The sequence below is a fragment of the Hipposideros armiger genome, unplaced genomic scaffold (assembly GCF_001890085.2).
Source record: "Hipposideros armiger isolate ML-2016 unplaced genomic scaffold, ASM189008v1 scaffold_128, whole genome shotgun sequence".
NCBI classification, from domain to species: Eukaryota; Metazoa; Chordata; class Mammalia; order Chiroptera; family Hipposideridae; genus Hipposideros; species Hipposideros armiger.
Window position 1 is genome coordinate 2,677,778 of NW_017731478.1, and position 18,716 is coordinate 2,696,493.

The 18,716-nt window shown below is 44.7% G+C and overlaps 1 protein-coding gene and 1 pseudogene across 1 annotated transcript in view; one reads left to right on the forward strand and one right to left on the reverse strand.

Annotated features, from left to right (window-relative positions):
- The window catches only part of PSMD9 (proteasome 26S subunit, non-ATPase 9), a 23,856-nt gene extending 18,819 nt beyond the window's left edge, over positions 1-5,037 (reverse strand). Inside the window, exon 1 of the mRNA XM_019649003.1 lies at positions 4,775-5,037. Within this exon, the coding sequence (XP_019504548.1) occupies positions 4,775-4,912 (138 nt within the window). The 5' untranslated portion in view covers positions 4,913-5,037. The remainder of the gene's footprint in view (positions 1-4,774) is intronic.
- On the forward strand, positions 93-2,787 carry LOC109386102 (elongation factor 1-alpha 1 pseudogene; annotated as a pseudogene).
- Positions 5,038-18,716: the final 13,679 nt, after the last annotated feature.

Sequence of the window (18,716 nt, forward strand, 5' to 3'; positions counted from 1 at the left end):
GAGGGGGGGGGGGCTTTTACATCCTTTAGTAGACTTTGAATTTTGCCCATGGGAATGTATTCTCTATTTGAAACAATATGTTCGTTTGAACATTTTAAAGTCTTTTCCTACATAAGTCAGAGCACAGCGCACAAAAGCAATGCCACGTGTTATATGATGACGTAGAACAGAAATTGTGCAGTTAGACTTTGATTTGATCTCAATTCTGCCGCGTACAACCTGGGTGCCCTTGGTTAAGACTTTCCCCTCTCTGAGCCTCCGCTCCCTCAATTATAAAATGGGAATAATGGCACTCACTCCCTTCCCACCTGTTGTGAGAATTAATGAGTTGACCTATGTAGAGTGCTCAGCACAGTACCAGGAACATGCATAGTGGGGTGAACAGTGGCCCCAAAACATGTCAGAGTCCTAACCCCCAGAACCTGTGAATGTGACCTTATTTGGAAATAGGGTCTTTGCAGACCTAACTAAGGCAAGGATCTCAAGGTGAGATGATCCTAGATTTAGTTAGGGTGGACCCTAAATGCGTTGCCGGATGTCCTTATACGAAAAAGGAGAGGGACATTTGGGACACAGAGACGCTGTGAGGCAGAGACTAGAGTTACATAGCTACCAGCCAAGGATGGCCAGCAGCCACCAGAAACTAGGAGAAAGGCATGGAGTGGGTTCTCCCTCAGAGCCTCAGGAGGAACCAGCCTGGCCTTCACCTTGACTTCAGACTTCTGGCCTGCAGAACTACCAGAGAATAAACTCCTGTTTTCAGCCCCCCCCCCAGTTTGCGGTCATTTGTTATGGCGGCCCTAGGAAATGAATATACATAGAAAGTAATAAATGATGGCTGTAATTATTAGTCAGCTGAGACAGTGCCCAGTGTACCCAGGTACAGGGTGGAGACATTCCATTTGTCTATCTCCCTTTGTCTCTGGAAGCCTCTGGGTTAAACTGACTGTTTCCTGTTGGGGGGATGGGGGTCCCATTACCCCCTTACCACAGGGCTCTCTAGAGATACCGCAGAAATGGGCCAGGGGCTATATACCTGTGTCTGCCTCCTGCCTTCCCACATTGACGGGCCTTCCTGAATCAATACCACATGAGGTTCTGCTTTCAAAAGTTGGGACCCACACACAAGGCACTAAAGAATCCTGAGTCGCTTTTTCGCAACAGGTTTGCCATCAGAACACAGGTGTAGTGAAAACCACCACTAAATCTAACCCAAAATGGGAACAGAAAAGACACATATCAACATCGCTGTCATTGGACACGCAGATTCCGGCAAGTCTGCCACTACTGGTCATCTGATCTACAAAGGTGGTGGGATCGACAAAAGAACCATTGAAAAATGTGAGGAGGAGGCTGCTGAGATGGGAAAGGGCTCCTTCAAGTCTGCCTGGGTCTCAGATAAACTGAAAGCTGAATGTGAGCATGGGATCACCATTGATATCTCCCTGTGGAAATGTGAGACCAGCAAGTATTATGTGACCATCATCGATGCCCCAGGACACAGACTTTATAAAAAATATGATTACAGGTACATCTCAGGCTGACTGTGCTGTCCTGATTGTTGCTGCTGGTGTTGGTGAATTTGAAGCAGTTATCTCCAAGAACGGGCAGGCCCGTGAGCATGCCCTTCTGGCTCTGGGTGTGAAATAACTAATCGTTGGTGTTAACAAAATAGATCCCACTGAGCCACCTTACAGCCAGAAGAGATACGAGGAATTCGTTAAGGAAGTCAGCCCCTACATTAAGAAAATTGGCTACAACCCAGACCCAGTAGCATTTGTGCCAATTTCTGGTTGGAATGGTGGCAACATGCTGGAGCCAAGTGCTAATATGCCTTGGTTCAAGGGATGGAAAGTCACCCATAAAGATGGTAGTGCCAGAGCTGCTTGAAGCTCTGGATTGCATCCTGCCACCAACTCGTCCAACTGAAAAACCTTTGTGTCTGCCCCTCCAGGATGTCTACAAAATTGGTGGTACTGGTACTGTCCCTGAGGGCTGAGTGGAGACTGGTGTCCTCAGATCCAGCATGGTGGTCACCTTTGCTCCAGTTAATGTTACAACTGAACTAAAGCCTGTTGAAATGCACCATGAAGCTTTGAGTGAAGCTCATCCTGGGGACAATGTGGGCTTCAATGTCAAGAATGTGTCTGTCAAAGATGTTCGTCGTGGCAATGTGGATGGTGACCACAAAAGTGACCCACCAATGGAGGCAGCTCGCTTCACTGCTCAGGTGATTAATCTGAACCATCCAGGCCAAATAAGTGCCAGATGTGCACCTGTGCTGGATTGTCACACAGCTCACATTGCTTGTAAATTTGCTGAGCTGAAGGAGATGATTGATCATCATTCAGGGAAAAAGCTGGAAGATGGCCCCAAGTTTTTGAAATCTGGTGATGCTGCCATCGTTGACAATGGTTCCTGGCCAGCCCATGTGTGTTGAGAGCTTCTCTGACTACCCTCCTCTGGACCGTTTTGCTGTTTGTGAAATGAGACTGATAGTTGCTGTGGGTGTCATCAAAGCAGTAGACAAGAAGGCAAGTGAAGCTGGCAAGGTCACCAAGTCTGCTCAGAAAGCTCAGAAGGCTAAATGAATATTATCCCCAATACCTGCCACCCCAGTCTTAACCAGTGGTGGAAGAACAGTCTCAGAACTGTTTGTCTCAACTGGCCACTTAAGTGTAATAGTAAAAGTCTGGTGAATGATTACAATGCACCATAAAATCTTCAGAAGGAAAGAAGAATGTTTTGTGGACCATTTGTTATTGTTGTGTGGCAGTTTTTAAGTTACTATTGGGTTGTCGGAAAAATCATGACGTATTTTTTTGTTTTTCGTTGTAAAAATGCATCATGACTTTTCCGACAACCCAATAGTTTTTAAAATCAGTACTTTTTAATGGAAACAACTTGACCAAAAATCTGTCACAGAATTTTGAGACCCATTAAAGCAAAGTTTAATGAGAAAAAATAATAATAATAACCCTGAATCTAAAATATTTATTTCCTTTCCAATTATCTTTAATCCTTCAATAATCAAAGAGAGAGTCTCCATTTGGTGCTGGTCTTTATATCATCTACAGATCACTGCTCTCTCTGGGCCTCTCCATTTTGTTTATAACAGCTTTATTGAGATACAATTCACATGCCATACAATCTACCCATTTAAGGTGTATAATCCAATAGGTTTTAGAATATTCAGAGTTGTATAACCATCACCACAATCAATTTTAGAACATTTTCATCACTGTCCAAAAAGAAACCCTGGGCCCATTAGCAATCACTCTCATTACCCCCTCCCCTCAGCCCCAGGTACCACTAAGCTACTTTCTAGGGATTTGCCGATTCTGGATATTTCGTATAAATGGATCATAAAATCTGTGGTCTTTTGTAATGAACTTTTCACTTCGCACCATGTTTTCAGGGTTCATGCACGTTGTAGTGTGTCATTCCTTTTTACTGAATAATATGTATGGACAGACCACCTTTTATTTGTCCATTCATCAGTTGATGGACATTTGGATGGGTCACCTTGATACGTATTTTTACCCTTTTTTAAGGGAAAAGATTCTCACATGCTGTAGAATTATAAAATTTCCTTTTCAAATAGATTTATTTAAGTTAAAAAGTGGGTCAACTTAAAGAAAAACATAAAGGGAATAACAGTACAGGAAGTATATGGATACAGCATCCTGCTTCTGGTAGAAAGTAACTGAAGTTTAAGGAACTGCTGGCATGTTCGAAAGCACCGGTTCTGGATTCAGCAGGCCTGAGATCTACATTCCACTTTGTGACTCTGAGCAAGTGACTTCCCCTCCAAAAACCAGCACCCTTCAGGCATATGGTCAGCACTCAGTGAAATGGTACCCTGACCTCCATCTGATACTTGATCTCACTCCCACCACCTAAAATGCATTCCATCCGCCCTTACACAGGATGTAGTTAATTTACCCTTTCTCTGCAAATTGACTTATGGTTTTACACTACTAGGTGGCTTAAGAAAAACTATCATTTTGGGAGCCAGACAGACCTGGAAATTAACCCCACCACTGCCACTTCTTAGCTACAAAACCCTAGGCAAGGGTTTGCCCCACTCTGAGCCTCCGCTTCCTCCTTATATAATAAGGCTAATGAGCCTCACCTATTAGTCAAAGCTCAGTCCTTTGACCAGCAGCTTCAGCATTGCTGGGAATTTGCCAGAAGCACAGCATCTGCTCCCGCGTGCCCCGCCCCCCATCAAAATCTGAATTTTAACATACACATTAAAGTTTACGAAGCTCTGGCATAAAGTGGTTAGCAAAACACAGGGTATCTGGTAAAGGTTCAACAAAGGCTGATGATGGTGGTGATTATCAATCACCCAGCCTCTGCAAACTTGCTAGCTCTGTGACGCCGCGGCAGGTCAAAGTTAAAAAACGCCTGTTTCCTCATCCCTAAAATGGGGGAAAGAGTAGAGCTCACTTCTAAGGGTTGTTGCGAGGATTAAATGAGCTCACCAGTGTAAACTACGTAAAACGGCGCCCAGTACACAGTAAGGATTCCATCAACCTTCGCTATAATACCAATATTGTTCTTAGTTCTCAACGTTATTTGCCTCACCACCTGCTGCCGACAGAGGCCGCAGCCGCGGCGCCTTGGGCCTCCCAGGGAGGGCGAGAGCCACAACTGAGAGCTCAAGCGGAGGCCAGCCCGGCCTCCCAGTCCTCCCAGGTCGGGGGCCCGAGTCCGGAGCCCTTGGGGTGCCCCACACGCCACCCGGGAGCCCGGAGCTCCCACTCACGCTCTCCAGGACATCATAATTGGCCTTAATCTGCGCTTCGATCTCCTCCTTGCGCCGTATCAGCTCCTGGACGTCGCTGATAGTCACCCCGCCGGCCTGCGGGGAGCCTCCGCTCGGCCTAGCTTCCTTCTCCGACATCGTCGACCTCCGCTGGGGATGCTGGACACCGAGTTTCCCGGTCGCAGACGCGGGAGGAGACCGTGGCTACGGCTCCGCCCGCGGGCCAAAACACCACGGCCGTACGCGAGCGCGGTGAGAAGCGAGGGGGCGTGGCTCCGTCTGTGGGGCGTGGCTCCGTCTGTGGGGCGGGGTCCCCGGAAGCCACACCCTGCTGGAACACGTGGTCCGGTGGTGACTTTGCTAGGGGCAGTAAAGGGAAGAATGGTTTCCTGTATCTTCCAAGCGCTGGCCCCGAGCAGGCCGGATGATCACTCCCTAGCTGACTCATTTTCTTTCCTCGTTCATTCAACTAACATTTATTGAGTGCCGACTGTATCTCTGTACGAGAGCATTGTGCGTGGCGCTACAGCTCAGCTCTTCACATGACACAGCCCCCTAAGGGTTTACAAAACATACTCAGATTCCGAGTCCCCCGTTTTACAAACCCTACAAGCTTGAGTTCAAATCTGAACTCTTGCCACTTACTACCATGTAGTGACCGTAGGTAAATTACTTCACTTCTCTGAGCCTCAGTTTTCGCATCTGTAAATTGATTCCATATCAATAGCAATCTATTTCATAGAGCCGACATTTTGCCAACGAATATTTACTGAATGCCTTCTTTGCGACTTACATTGTTCTGGGTGCTAGAGGGGAACAGGATTGAATGCTGGGCTCAGTGCCTGTCACAATTCAAGGTCTCTATAAATTTTGGTGAAAATAATATTGACGATAACAGTAATAGTAATACTAATAATTTATCAAATATTTAGAACCTGCAAGACACTGTTCTCGAAACCAGTATTATTACCCTAATATAAAAGCTGAGGAAACCATCTCAGTAACCAACTTGTCCAACTAGCAAAATAAACAGCCTTAAATTTCAACCCAGCTTAAAACCAAATGATGAAACTTAATATCTTAATACACGCCTCTAATATTTTGCACTGAAAAAGACACACTATCACTGATGTAGTATTCAAACATGTTTGCCCTGAATCCAACCATGGAAAACAAACAAATCCTAATTGGAGGGGCAGTCTTCAAAACAACTGGCCTGAACATTTCATAAAGGTCAATGTTGTGAAATACATGCGCGTGGTAGGCAACAGCCTGAACTAAAGATTGAAGAGATGCAGCAAAATGCAATGTGTGCCCCTTGATTGGATCCTAGTTCCCCTCAAAATAATAATAATAATAATAATAATAATAATAATAATAATATAATAAAAGCTATAAAGGACATTCTTGGGACAATTGGGAAAATTTGAATATGGCTAGTATAGTATCAATGTTACATGTCCTAATTTGATACTTGCACTGTGGTTATATAAGACAATATCCCTAGAAAAAGTACCCTTTAGTATTTAGTGAAAAAAGAAAACTTTTTTCGAATGGTTCATAAAAAAATATGAATTTATATTTGTAGACAAGAGAATGATAAGGCAAAGGTGGCAGAGTGAAAATAATTGCTGACTCTGGGTGAAACATACGTGAACAACGTATGTGAACATTCTTTGTACTATCTTTGTAACTTTCCTGTGAGTTTGAAATAATTTCAAAATAAAAAGTTACAAAAATCATCTTTATAAAGAAACAAGTAGAACCAATTACGCTAGGACTCCTATATTTTGTTCAATTATCTCTTTTAAATAAACTAACATTTCTAACATTGACACCCCCCCCCAAAAAAAAAGAGACACGATAACTAAATGCAATGCATGATCCTTGATTGGATATTAGATATTTTTTTAAGTAAAAAGCAGTAATTTTAAAAGACATTATTAGAACAATTCATGAAATTTGAATATGGAATTTATATTATAGTGTATCAATGTTAAATTCCCTCAGTAAGAAAATGGTATTGTTGGGCCGGCCGAGTGGCTCAGTTGGTTAAGAGCTCACTCAAGAGTTTGAGCTCTGAGCAACAGCGGTTCGAGTCCAGCCCGAGCTGAGCAGCCGCTGAGCTGCCAACAGGTAGCAGGATGGCTCAGCTAAAAAAAAAAAAAAGGAAAATGGTATTGTGATTATATAAGAGAATCTCCTTATTCAAAGGAGATGAATGCTGAAGTATTTAGAGGTGTAGTGTCATAATTTCTGCAATGAATTTGCAAGTGGTTCAGGGAAAATGAAGCTATACACACACACACATATATATATATATATATATATATATATATATATATATATATATATATAAAGAGACAGAGAGAGAGGGAGAGACACACACACATATATATATATAAAGAGACAGAGAGAGAGGGAGAGAGAGCTCCCGAGGCAAATGTAACAATAGGTAAACCTAGGTGAAGGGTATACAGATGTACATGGAAACAGTCTTGCAACTCTTCTAAGGTTTGACATTTTTCCAAATAAAAAGGGCGGGGAGAAGGTGCTCACCTATGCAGTCTGAAACCAGAGCTATTATCTAAGTCACTATATTATGTTGCTATTGTCAATATTGTTATGATTATAATAAACCTAGATCCTGTCTCTGCCTCTGCCTTCATAGCTCTCAAAGCCATCTATCACCTCCACCTCTACTCTCCTCCGACCACCCCAATATTTTTCCTGATTGCAGTGGCCTCTGAACTTGTCTCAGCTTCTAATACAATAGATTGATCTTTCATCCCTTCTCCACACAGCAGCCAGAATAACCCACCCAAAGAGTGACACTGTCACTCTGCTATTTAAAAACTTTCAATGGCTTTCCAGTACCCTTCTCTTGACTTTCAAGACCCTTCTAATCCCTGCTTGCCTTTTGCCCCCACCCCCCCACACACACACATACACACACACACACGGACAATTTATGTTCTAGCCACACTGAACTTCTAGCCATTTCTGGCACATGTATTGTTCCATCTCTCTCAGCACAGCGTCTTCTTAGCACCTGCTCATCCCTTCTCTAGGACACCATCTCAGGCCAGGCTGATTTCAGCTCCTCCTTCAAGATGCAGCTCATATATTACCTCCCCCGGGGACCCATTCTCCAACCTGCCCCAAAGCTGGGCTGTTTACAGCGCTTTTCCACCTGGTATTATAAATGCATGTTTATCTGTGTCTACGCATTGAGGACAAAGGATGTTGGCCGAGGCTTGTTTACCTTCAAATGTTTGAGTGTTTACCAGGGGAGTCTAAGGGAACAGGCTATTTCCCCATTCCAGTTGCTCTGGTTCGTCTTACCTGCAGTGGCCGCAAATAGCCAACAGAGCCTTTTTTTTAGAAAGCCTTTAAGGTTTCGGAGAACTCAAATTGTTTGCCTCTTCCAAATGCCCATATCTTGCCCATTTCCACTTCAGAACCAAGAGATCCAGAATTGGGGAAAAGAGCCAGGCAACTAGAGCTACCCTAGGAAGACCTGGTCAGTCATAATTCATATTCCCTTCAGGACTCAGCAAATTTCCCATATTTCCCCTCCACCCTGGCCTAGGAGCCTGGCAGACTGCCAAGTCAATTACCCTCCATTCCTGCATCTAGAAACCAACGTCCAAATTGGTGGCAGGACTTGTGTGAGTCGGCTCACAAAGTATTTTTAAGAACTTTTAAGAATGCTGAATCGGTTCAGGGCCCCATCACAAAACAGCTGGCACACTCAGACTATGTAAGGGGCGTTTAATGAAAGGGTTATTTACAGAGTCAAGATTAACGGAGCATTTAAAGGGATGATAAAACCACCTGGGGCTGGCAACCCTGAGGTTTACAAGGTTAAGGGAAGGGAGTAGTTTTGGAACCTAGAGAAGGTGTGACCACCAACAGGCGTGTGACCTTCAGCAGAGGAACACAGCTGCTGCCCAAACATCTGGCAGAGAGGGAGCTGGGCAGGGTATAGCCCTCGTCATCCTCCTCACCTCCTGCCCCAGCCTCTGGCTGGCTGAGGGCAAAGGGGCTTGGGGCATAAAATGGGGCAAGGAATAAGAGACTTGGAGGGGCAAACAGAACATCCAGCACAGCCGCCAATATTTAGACGCTGGGGAAAGTAAGATGGTGTATGATCCTAAGGTTATACAACAGTCAGCTCCCCCACATATGTGTCTCTATAAGCTTTTATTTCACAGCGTGAGAATGGAGAAAGTGGGGGTTGTTCACGTGAGACTGTTAATATTTAGTGCCTAAGCAGAGCCCCGGGCAAGGGAGAAAGCAATTAAAAAAAAATAGGACATTAATAGGGATTCAGAGTAATTTAACAAAGACAATCATTGTCAAAGAGCATGAAACAATAATTTCAAGTGAGCTAGATCTTTGCAGATGCTGTTTCTAATTGTTTGGTTCTAGGGGTTGGCTACAGTAACTACAATAGTTTTTCAAGGAAGCACACACACACACACGCACGAGGAACACAGGTATTTACTACCATGAAAAGTATTTACAAAGCATAGGTAAAAAAATTATATGACAGAAAAGTATCATACCTGTACATTTTTAGAAGGTAGTCTGGGAGGATATGCCCAAATTGTCCATGGTGACTGCCCACAGATGAAGGATTATGGGTGGGTTTATTTTCTGTATTTTCATTTTCCTCCTCCTTTTTTTTTTTTTTTTTTTAGCTGAGACATCCTGCCACCTGTTGGCAGCTCAGCGGCTGCTCAGCTCGGGCCAGGACTTGAACCGCTGTTGCTCAGAGCTCAAACTCTTGAGCGAGCTCTTAACCAACTCAGCCACTCAGCCGGCCCTTCCTCTTTTTTTAAAACTATGTGTATTTTCTCTTTTTTCCCCCTAAATTAACTTGTATTAATTCTGTTATAAAGAATAAAACACCTATATGAGCTGGTTAAACAGGTGTGTTTGTGAATTTTCAGAAAGCTGTACACTTTTTGCACTTTTCCATGTATATTAATCTTCAGTAATATTTCCCAATATTAAAAAATGTACAAAATCATAAAGAAAATTTTAGAACCAATATAACTTTTTTAATTAAGATGAGATCCATGCAACATAAACATGACCATTTTTTAAGTGCACAGTTCAGCGGCATTTAGTACATTCACAATGTTGTGCAACCATCACTTCTATCTAGTTCCAGAACATTTTCTTCACTCCAAAAGGAAACCCTGTGCCCATTCGCCATCACACCCCATTCCTCCCTCCCCCCAGCTCCTGGCACCCATCAGCCTGCGTTGTCTCCATGGATTTACCTATCCTGGATATTTCATCGAAATGGAATTTAAAACAATATAATTTTTAAGTCAATGGATTTCACATACAAATTCTAATTTCCAGCGTCTTTTTCTCAAAATCTGAGCAAACTAGGTCCATGTCCCCACAGGCAGCAACAACTGGCTGAAGCTGAGTAATCATTGCTCTTATTGACAAAGCATGAGCTTGCAACTCCACAATCCCACCCATCTCTTATCTCTCCTATGTCACTCTCCTGGCTCCTGGGTCATTTGGGATTTAAGTCCCTAGAAAATGGCCTCTCAGACACTTTCATCTGGGAAAGTCCTGAGTGTCTCCAGAGGCAGTGAGACACATGAGAAACTTGGATTGGGAATAAGGGGAAATGAAGTCAACTCCACCACGTACTAGTATGAATTAGTATTGGCTTCTCTGAGCCTCAGTTTCCTGAACTGTAAAATGGGTATAATAATAACACCTACCTCAAAGTGTTGTTACATTAAATGCAAAGCATTGGAAACATAGTCACTCTTATCCCTGTAGATAACAGACACTCTGTAACTACAGCTCTCCCTGATATTCAGAAATGGGAAAAGGAGGTACAGAGAGGTTAAGCAATACATTGAAGGCAGTTCAGCAAATTGGGAGGGCAAAGCTAACTCCCCTGTTAGAAGAATGGAAGTCAATGCTCTGACCTGACAGGTGGGAGATGTTTGAAAGCTTGGGGACTTTGGATGGGGAGGACACAGGTTCATTCTGGAAGGGATCAATGATTGATATTGAGTAACCTCCCTCTTGACTGATGCAAGTGATAAAGGTACTGACGTGATGGTAGTTTGGCCTGAGAGAAAAGAGAAAACCCCTTTGATGTGCCCTGGGCCTCGATGCCATAGCAGCTGTCCAGCCTCCATGGCCGCTGCTCTCCTCTGCCCAATCCCCAATCATGGGGCCTCCCACCCCCTAACCTCAGGCAATCAGAGCAGTGGAGCAGCTCCTACCGACTCAGGAAAGCCCACTGTTAATTCTCTGGGAAGTTTGAGAACCATTTTTTTTTTAAACAACAGCATTACTTAAAATTAAATTATACTGGATTAAATTAAAAGGCAGCCAAAAAGTTAAATAATATAAGCTTACAACTAAATAAATTGTATCAAAACCAAAGGTAATAGGGCAGCCGGGTGATTCAGTTGGGTAGAGTGCATGCTCTTAATGACAAGGTTGCCGGTCTGACTCCTGTATGGGATGGTGGGCTGCGCCCCCTGCAACTAGACTGAAAACGGCGACTGGACTTGGAGCTGAGCTGTGCCCTCCACACCTAGATTGAAGGACGACTTGACTTGGAGCTGATGGGTCCTGAAGAAACACAATGTTCCCCAATAAAGTTAAAAAAAAAAAAAGAATCAACTTTAAAAAGAAAGAAAAAAAAGGTAATAAATGCTCAAATCTTATCACTTCCTAATTATTTTATTACGTTTTAGTATTACCTTTACTTCTGTCTATCATATCTGTGTCGTATGTTACTGCACATGCTGTTCTCAACTCCAAGTTCAGTGACCTCACATTGGTAGCTTGAAATTGGCCATAGGGAGTATTTCCACCACAAAATTCAAATGCTACAAACCAAGACTTAATTTATTGTTCTATGGTTTGTCTAGGGCAGAGGTGGACAGACTATATATAGCCTTTGGTCCAAATCTGCACCACTGTCTCTTTTTTTCCCCCCCACAGCACCTGTTTTTGTAAATAAAGTTTTATTGGCACACAGCCGGGTCAACCCACTTACATACTACAGCAGCAGAGTTGAATAGCTGCAGCAGAGGCCACATGGCCCTCAAAGCCTGAAATATGTACTATCTAGCTGTACAGAAAATGCTCGCCAGGACCTGTGCTAGACTTTAAAAAGTGATGCAGTTCGCATCACACCTTCACATACATGTCTTCCCAATGGATGCTAAGGTCCTTGATACCTTGAAAGAAGGGACTGGTTCTAGGAGTAGACAGCGGCAAACAGTGATATAAATGTGGTCCGGATCCAGGGTCAGCATTTTCTAACCACAGTGGACAAGTTACTTGGCAAGTCTTCATCTTCCTGAGTCTGTTTCCTCATCTGTAACCTGGGAGAAATAATAGTAAGTTGAGAGGATAGAGATAGTGATTGGGAGCCGCACGCCAGAGCGGGAGAGGCGGAGGGTGCTACCCACGCCCGGTGGTAAGGGGTTGTCACGGAATGGGTTCTCCAGAGGCAGAGGCTGAGACAGGGCTTGGGGTACAAGAAGTTTTTAGGGATCCACATTGGTGAAAGGAGAGAGGGAGCCAGATTGGGGAAAGGAGCCATCAGTGGAGGCCTAAGGACTCGGCCAGCCCCACTAGGGCCTCTGGAGACAAAACTGCCAGCCAGCGTTGTCCCCCATTGGGCTGAAACGACCAGACTTTCTCCCCCTGCTTTTTCAGTCCCCCTGGGAGAGGCAGCCTGGCGTGTGCAGCTGCAGCAGATCTGAGAGGAAGCTGACAGCCAGGCAGCTACTCTCCCTGCTCCTGCATAGCAAGTCCTTCCTAGAAGGGAGGCGGGGGAGCCTATCTCCGCGCCTACTGCAGGGATGCATTGTCTGCAGAGAATTTACAAGTAATAAGAAGAACTGCTAAAAGTCTGTCAACACTATTTTATCATTTTGTGCCAGCAAATCTAAACAATGTCCATGCCAGTTGCTAAACAGACAATGCCCACTGTCCCCCCTGCCCCCTACCTTGGTGCCTGATATTGAAAAAGCGCCCATAGGTAGTGCTGTTGTTGCTATTATTCTCCTTCTGTTAGTCAGGATTAGTGGTTGTACATGCCAGAAACCCAACTCAAACCAGCTTAGGCAAAAGAGGGGACATTTGGGCTCATCCGGAAGCATGAAACAAGTGGCTCAGAGATGAGCAATCAGCCTGTCTCCTTCTCTCAGCCCTGCTTTCTCTGTGTGGGTTTCATACACAGGCACGCTTTTCCTCTGTGGAGCCAGACATGGGCACCGATGTGCCAGTCCGTCAGCTCAGCAAACCCTGAGCTCAAGGAGAAGTCCCAGGGCAAACCCTCATTGGCCAGCTCTGGTCAGGTGCCTATCCCTGAACCGATCACAGGGATTCTCATTGGCCAGTCCTGGCTCCCATGTCACCAAACACATGGGCAGAGGGGGGGAAGTGATGGTTCCCCAAAGGAAAAATAAGATTCTGTTGTTCAACAGGGTAGGAATAGATGTTGGAGACGTAAAAACAAGACATATCCAGGAGGCTCCTCAGTGACCCCAGAGCCAAGCATGGAGGACATCTTTCAGACCACATCGATCCAGGGCACCCTGCTTGCAGTTTGGGACACTGAGACTCAGAGAGGGCCTGGGAGTGGCCCATGATCACACAGTCTCCAGAGCCCAGGGATCACTATCCCATGCCATCGACTCTCTGGTCCCTCAGGCTATGACTGATGCCTGATGATATAGCTGCCTGTCACCCCAAATTTCAGGCATGTAGACCAGCCCCACCCAGCTGGCCCTGCCTAGCTGCACTAGCCCTGATAACAGCTGTGCACCCAGGCCAGCCCTCACCAGCTCTGGTCCCCAACTGCTATCTCAGCCCTTGGTGGGAGGGCTGTGGGGCTCGGCAGGGGATGGTAAAGTTCTATCCTTGTGCCTCTAAACCCTCATTAGTTCTGCCTGTTTGAAGGTCGGTAGTTACAGATTCTAGGAAGCAGAGCACAGGGCTGTTTGACTGTTTTTAGGTCCAATTTTCAAATGTAACTAAAGCCTCTTGGTTTATTTATGGTCCCCAAATATCACAAAGAATCACAAATAGGCCACTGGGCCACTCAGTCCACGCACAGCAGCTACAGGCAGCCGGGTTTCCCACTAGGCTCCCTTCCCTATGATGGCCTGGAGCAGAGCAGAAAAGCCTTTAAAGTCCTAATGATGCTGTAACTCTGCTGTAAAACCTTCAATATTCCTCCCCATTGCCTCAAAGATAAAGCCCACACCACCAACCTGATATTTGAGACCCCCCCCCTGCATTCCTTATAATAATGAGCATAATCAGTGACCAGTAACTGAGTCTACCATGTGCCAGGTGCCAAGCAAAGCACTCGACGCATAAGGACATTAGATTAGATCATCCCTGTAACAAAATTATGAGGGAGGTACTGTCGTAATTCCCATATTACAGATGAGGCAACTGAGGCTCAGAGAGGTTAAGCCGTTTGCCTAAGGTTGCTCAGCAGGGGCACCCTCTGCTTACACAGGGCTTGGCTCCTCTCCAGCCTGTCCACAGAGCTGCCTCACATGCCCACCCTGCCCCTCCCCCACCAAGCCTGTCCTTCCCACTCAGCCACAGGCCGAATGAAGAAAAACTTTCTCTAGGGTCTTAGTGAGTAAAACCAGGAGGCTGGTTTTCTCCTGCTGCTTGACAGTAGGCTTGGAGATCATTCCCAAAGCATTTTCCAAAATATCTGAGCAATGACAGCATGGCTGGAAAATACAGACTCTGGAGAGAGTCAGGCCTGGGTTCAATTCTCAGTTCTGTCACTTTTTAGCTGTGTGTCCTTGGACACCTCTCTGAGCCTCTATTTCCTAATCTGTAAAATATAGGTGATGATCGTACCTACCTCACAGGGACATTAGGGATTTAATGAGTGAAGGGCATAGCCTGTGATGTGCTTCGCGCAGTGCCTGGCACGTAGGTGAAAGTGACCAGAAAATCAGAGTTTTTATGATTGTTGTTGTTGCTATTATTGTTATTATTATTTTGAAAAAGTGCTCTGCCCTCCAGAGGTGACAACGTGGAGACAGATCACACTGCTTCAGCTGAGGTCTTTTAAGTTAAAAAAATCACCCTCCCTTCACAGATACAACACCAAAAGCACAAGTAACAAAAGAAAAAATAGATAAGTTGAACTTCATCAAAATAAAAAACTTTGGTGCTGCAAACCATCAAGAAGGTGAAAAGACAACCGACAGAATGGGGGGAAATTTGCAAATCGTATATCTGAGAAGGGACTTGATTCCAGCATATCTAAGAAACTCTTACAACTCAATAATTAAAAGACAAATAATCCAATTTAAAAACAGGCAAAGGCTATGAATAGATATTTCTCCAAAGAAGAATTAACAATAAGCACATAAAAATCAACATCATTAGCTAGTAGGGAAATGTAAATCAAAACCACCATGAGCTGTCTGTTCAGTGGGCAACGGAATAGCTAGAATAAAAAAGATGGACAACATAGTGGCCGGCCGAGTGGCTCAGTTGGTTAAGAGCTCGCTCAAGAGTTCTTCAAGTCACGGCCCGAGCTGAGCTGCCACTGAGGTGGCAGGATGGCTCAGCTAAAAAAAAAAAAAAAAGAAAAGAAAAGAAAAAAGATAGACAACAACTATTAGCAAGGACGCGAAGAAACTAGAAACCCCGTGCATGGCTGGTGGGAAAACGGTGACGCTGCTCTGGACAACCATCTGGCACTTCCTCAAAATGTTAAACATAGAGTTACCATATGACCCAGCAATTCCGCTCCTAGGTATAAACCCAAGAAAAATGAGAACATATGTCCATACAAAAACGTGTACATGAACACTTGCAGCATTATTCATAATAGCCAAAAAATGGAAAACAACCCACCAGCTGATGGTAATGGATAAATAAAATCTGATATACATATACGATGAACCTTGAAAATATTATGCTTAGTGAAAGAAGCCAGTCACACAAGACCACATATGGCATGATTTCATGAATACAAAAAGTCCCAAATAGGCAAATCCATAGAGACAGAAAGCAGATTGGTGGTTGTCTAGGGCTAGGAGGACAGGGTAACTGTCCGATGACAGTTGGGGGCTGACAGGTAAGGGGTGTGGGATTTCTTCTTTGGAGTAATAAGAATGTTCTGGAAGCAGATACTGATGATGCTTGCATAACAGTGTGAACGTACTAAATGTCACTAATGGTAAATTTTATGTTATGTATATTGTACCACAATTTTTCTAAAATCGTTTTTTACTGAACTGCAACATCCATTCAGAAAGTACACAACTCTTACATACACAAATCTCAATGAATTTTCACAAAGTAAGCACACTGTAACAGGCACCCAGATCGAGAACAGTCCTAGCACCCCCAGAAACCCAAATTGTGACCGTAGTAGCCCATATCCTCTCAAAGGGCTTCAACAAATAAGAACGGCCTCCCTTTCTGCTCCAATGAACCTCCTCTCTCTTCTTAGTATCTGCACCCATTTGGAAGTTTCTAGTTTTGACTCCTGGACTTACCTATTCCCTGACATCTCATTGTGAAGGACCAAGACTTTTTATTTGTTGGTTTTTGAAAGACAAGGACTTTTTCCCACCACCATTGCCCCTTTCCACTCCCTGCTTCTACACAACATATTTTAGTTAGGTTTTTTGGGTTTTTTTGAAGATTTTTATTGGGGAATTGGGGGGATGGGAACAGTGCTGGGGAATCGGGGGAAGGGGAACAGACAAGTTGCTGTTGTTTTGCTCTTCAGTCTAGCTGTGGAGGACGTTGCTTCACTGGCCCAAGTTGGCACCATCATTGCGCTCTTCCCGGGCGAGGCAGATCAGTCGCCGGCTTCTGGACGGCCACTCACTGTGGCTGCTGGCCGCTCACGCTGGCTGCTGGCTACATATGGTAGCCCATGGCAACCCACTGCCACAAGGGCTGCAGCCTACACCGTAGCCGGCGACTCACAGCAGCCCAGCTCCAGGTCGAGCTGTTGTTCAGCATCCTAGCTGTGGAGGGCAGTGTCACCAGCCCTCGTATGTGGGATCCGAACCGGGGCCCTCTGGCATCCCAAGCCAGTTCTCAACCATCGCGCCACTCGGCTGGCCCTTAGTTAGGTTTTGATTGCTTTAAATAAAATTCTAAAACTTCTGTTTCTGGAGGCGTCATCTTTAGCGAGCAAGGTAAAACCCTCCTCTTTGCAAGATGAAGAAATCTGTCTCCCAGCTTCTGCTCACCAAGACTTTACTTTTATATTGTCTTGTCACAAAGACTCGGTCTTCTTTGGTCTCTCCATCAGCTGATTATAGCAAGTTAACAAGAAGCATTAACAAACTAGCAGAAGCCTCAGCGATGAAAAGAAACATAGTCAGCATACGGACCCCAACATGGAAGACTCTCAAAGGTATTACGTTGTGGGAAAGAAGCCAGTCTCACAAGGCTACAAAATGTCTGACTCATTTAGGCGGCATGCTGGCACAGCTATGAGGATAGAGAGATCAGTAGTTATTAGGGATTGGGGTGGGAGAGGGATAAAGTACAAAAGTATACAGCAGGAGTGGCTGGGTGGCTGGGTATGTTTGGGGGTAATGCAATTCTTTTATATCTTGAATTGTGGTGATAGTTACACTATCATGTATGTTTTCGAAACTCATAGAGCTGTACATGGAAAAGGGTAAATTGCACTCTGTGTAAATTACCCTTCAATAAGTATGACCTTCAAAACGCCATGCTTACAAATTTTTACATCATGGAAATCGTGATGCAAATCATGTCAATGTTATTTGCTGCAGAATCGGAAGGGCAATTGGCCATGGAGAGGAGGAAGTAAACCCTTCAGCCACGAAATCCAGGCTGCTCTCAAAAGCAGGATTCCCAGGTGGGGAGGCTGAACTGGTTCTCTTTATTCCCACTCCGTCCAGTGGTTAAGAATCACCGGCATGTTTTGCACGCAAACTTTACCTGTCAATTATTCCTCAGTAAAATTGGGGAGGAGGAGGGAACCAGCAGCTTTTCTTTTGCTGCTGCCAAGCTGAGATACTGCAGGGACAGACAGCTGGGTCCCAAGTCCAAGAGACAACAAGCCAGGCTCCCCCAAACCATTTTGTCGTGTTGGTCCTAGAGCGCAAGTTGACCCCCTCAAAAATATGCACTCCACAGGGCAGCCGGGTGGCTCAGTTGGTTAGGGCCCATGCTCTGAACAACAAGGTTGCCGGTTCAATTCCCGAACGGGATGGTGGGCTGCGCCCCCTGCAACTAGATTGAAAACGGTGACTGGACTTGGAGCGTATGGGTCCTGGGAAAAACACATGTTACCCAATAAAAAAATTTTCTTTTAAATGCACACCATGGAAAACCATCAGCCTCTAAAGGTCAGACGTGATTTCATGAGAGTTCATTAGCAACTAAAAACTGCTTTTATAAACCTCAAAAGTATATCTCCATTTAGAGATTGCCTCTCTTTTTCACACTGTCTCCTTGTTTTCCCCGAAGGGTCTGACAGGCAAAAATCATAGTAAGAATCATCAGTTACGGAGACTCGTTCTGTCTTCGATACTCAAAGAATTCAAATCCCTAGCTGCCCCCATGGCAAAAATGCAAGAAAGCTGTGTCCCAGTGACAGTTTTTTTTCCCCCCAGCTCTCCGTGATTGTGACAATCCCTCTGGCACTTATGAAATTACAAGCATATAACATTTTCATCAATTTTAATCATACATCCAGATCCAGATGTAACACTTATAAAATACAAAGCTATGTAAAAAAAGTCCTCCCCCTTTATTTTTGTTGCAGGTTTACTTAACTTAAACCCTTAGTAGTAAATTAGTAAATTCAGCATATACTCGTATAGGGTAGGAGGGCTGTACAGCTGGAGTGTCCCCATTCTTTCCCCCACCCCCACCTTTCTTTCCCCCC